The 2,901-nt window shown below is 44.1% G+C and overlaps 1 protein-coding gene across 1 annotated transcript; it reads left to right on the top strand.

Moving 5' to 3' along the window:
- Nucleotides 1-6: 6 nt before the first annotated feature.
- Nucleotides 7-519, top strand: LOC119344494 (phenolic glucoside malonyltransferase 1-like). Its single transcript, XM_037614908.1, has one exon. It carries the CDS (start codon nt 67-69, stop codon nt 379-381), a length of 315 nt encoding a protein of 104 aa, XP_037470805.1. The 5' UTR covers nt 7-66; the 3' UTR covers nt 382-519.
- The last annotated feature ends 2,382 nt before the right edge of the window (nt 520-2,901 follow it).

Below are 2,901 nucleotides of genomic sequence, written 5' to 3'. Positions count from 1 at the left end.
GCGGCGGCCGGCAGCAGCGGCGTACTCGTCGCGTGCACGGCTGTGGCAGCGGCTATCGAGGAGGCGATGGGCCAAACCGCGTCGCCCGAGAAGATGGGGTCGTGGCCGAAGAAGATTCTAGAGGCCGTCGCGACTGGTGGCGGGTTGCTGAGCGTGGCGGGGTCGCCCAGGTTCCGGGTCTACGACGTCGATTTCGGGTTCGGGCGGCCGGCCAAGGTGGAGATCGTGTCCGTGGCGAGGACCGGCGCGATGGCTTTGGCGGAGAGCCGCCGGAGCAGCGCCGGCGGCGTCATGGAGGTGGGCATCTCCCTGCCGCCGGCTGGCATGCAGAGGTTCCGAAAGTGCTTTGACGATGCCATTTCGTGGCTTCATCACCATTAGACAAGCTAGTGATATGCTTCAGTTCATGCTTTGTACCGGCAATCGTCTAAATTTATGCGTAATTGGAGTCTTGATATGTATTGTAAATTTGTAATCTGCATTTTCTATTTAACCAGCAACTAAAAACAAATTTATCCATGTGTTTTGCGAAAGGTCATTATATTGATATTAAAATGACATCAATCACATGCAATCTATGCAACGGCACAACCAATCGCTTACCCAAAAAATTGATATATTGAGAAAGCACATCGTAGAAGAGAATTGGAGTTTTTAATTGGAGTTTAGTGAGGGCACGGACCCACCTTGAAAGGAAAGTTTGGTAGGTCACCTAATAATGTTTCATAGGTGTAGTAGCATTTTTTGCCGTCTGTGACAACAGACTACTAAAAATGTTATCCTAAAACAATGTCTCAAGAGTCAGGAAAGGAAATCATGCTCCTCCAGCGTCATTGTCGCGGATCCGGCTTGCCTATTCTCTTCCCGTCTTTTTTTCTTTTTTTTCTTTCTAATCTAATCATCTCCCTCCTGATTTTAAGGAAGTGGGACCAAGCCTTATTTTGTTCCAATCAAATCAAACCACGTAGACGGGAGCACGGATAGACACACGGCGGAGGAGCAGTCAAGTCTCGTCCCATTGTCGCGGGATCCAACCATTGCATGCCAGATCTCACTACACCTACCACGTTCTCAGTACACCTAGCTTGGTCGACTGATCTTTATTACCTTCACTGTTACTAGATGTTCAATACTGCAAATGGTCCATTGGTCTTGATGATTATCCTAGTGTTAGTTCAATATTACAAAATGCTGTTGACGCCGCGTGCATGTCCCCTTCCTACAAGAATTAAGAAAAGGAAGAGTGTAAATGACTAGCCACCAGAAAGTAGATAGCAGCCACTCCATTATTAGTCGGAGTAATAATGGCCATGTACGTCTAAATTAGTGACGTCTCAAAAATGTTAGCATCGACAAGCGATCAAGCGATCATGTCACGTTCGAAGAAGTGTACCAAAGGTTGTGCCTCATGATACTGTATAGTTAGGGCAGATGTAATAGGAGTAGATATGTTAGGGTAGTAAGCTTATATTCCTTCCTTCTGTTCTTCTAGTCAAGAAAGAAAAGAAAAATCTTAGCCATCTATGATTAGTTGGTGGTGATCTGTTCGGTGGACTTGGTACCAGATTGTGGCACCACCTTCCCGACGTGTGCTCGTAATTTCAAACAGCCCTAATTGTCGACGAAGGTTTTCAACAATTGGGTAGCCAATTTCAACAACCGTGTTGATCCAAATGAACATACAACACTCGGTCATTTCCACTGTCATGGTGTTCATCTTTCTATGACATTTAATTTAATGTCGACATTGCTAGCTATAGCATTTCATATATATCAACCGGGTTGATCCAAACGACCATACAACACGGGGTCATTTTCACTGTCATGGTGTTCATCTTCCTATGACATTTAATTTAATGCCGACATTGCTAGCTATACCATTTCATGTATATCATGTTAGCTTGGTCTAACTGATGTTTATGATTCTACTCCCTTCATTCCAATCAATACTGCACTTATGCATACCGGCATACGTCGCGCCAACCCGACCAAGCCTGAGTCCCACCTTGAATGGAAGAACACAATTGCACCCATACACACACGTGTGCGTGTTCTATACATGCTTGGAAAATACTTGAAATTGACCAATTATTGCGTTCCAAAGCTTACATACTACACAACACACTATTTAAAGACCAAACCAAGTTATCTGCGTTAGGCACGCTAACATCTCATGTTATGTTCTACTCGCCGTGCGAAGCACATCGAGATCGACATCCACTTTGTTCGCGAGAAGATGTCTCTCAATCAGATTCGGGTTCTCCACGTGCCGTCCTCACAGCAGTTTGCCGATATCATGGCGAAGGGCTTACTGTCTCAGCACTTTCTGGACTTTCGGTACAGTTTATGCGTTCGACCGACGCACAAACTGCGGGGGGATGTTAAAGTATAACTTTGTATAGCTAACCTCGCTTATTCCGTTTGCATACAGTTGTATATATACGTATATAGGGTTCCTTTCTTGGTCTCCAAGACGTGTAATCCTGCTATAAATATATGAGCCGATCGCCCCTTGAGAGGCGTCTTCCCTCAAACCGTTTCACGCTTATAGGCACCAGACTGTGGCACCACCTTCGTGATGTGCTTGTAACTTCAAACAGCCCTAATTGTCGATGAAGGTTCAACAATTGGGTAGCCAATTTCAACAACCGTGTTGATCCAAACGGCCATACATCGAACTTCTCTGGTATTTAAATTTGAATCTCTATTTTTTGAACTTTTTTTGTGAATTTACTAAAACAATTCTCATACATGAATTTCTTATAGACAAACTTTTTTTGTTACATGTTTTGAACTCTTACATTTCTTATTTTTGAACCTCTTTCTTTTTATACACAAAACATGATTTTTAACCCATTTCCAGGAAGACACACACAAAGAACACACACACACACACACACA

This window comes from Triticum dicoccoides, unplaced genomic scaffold (genome assembly GCF_002162155.2).
Source record: "Triticum dicoccoides isolate Atlit2015 ecotype Zavitan unplaced genomic scaffold, WEW_v2.0 scaffold170692, whole genome shotgun sequence".
Classification (NCBI taxonomy): domain Eukaryota; kingdom Viridiplantae; phylum Streptophyta; class Magnoliopsida; order Poales; family Poaceae; genus Triticum; species Triticum dicoccoides.
This window is presented reverse-complemented; position numbering and strand designations above follow the sequence as displayed.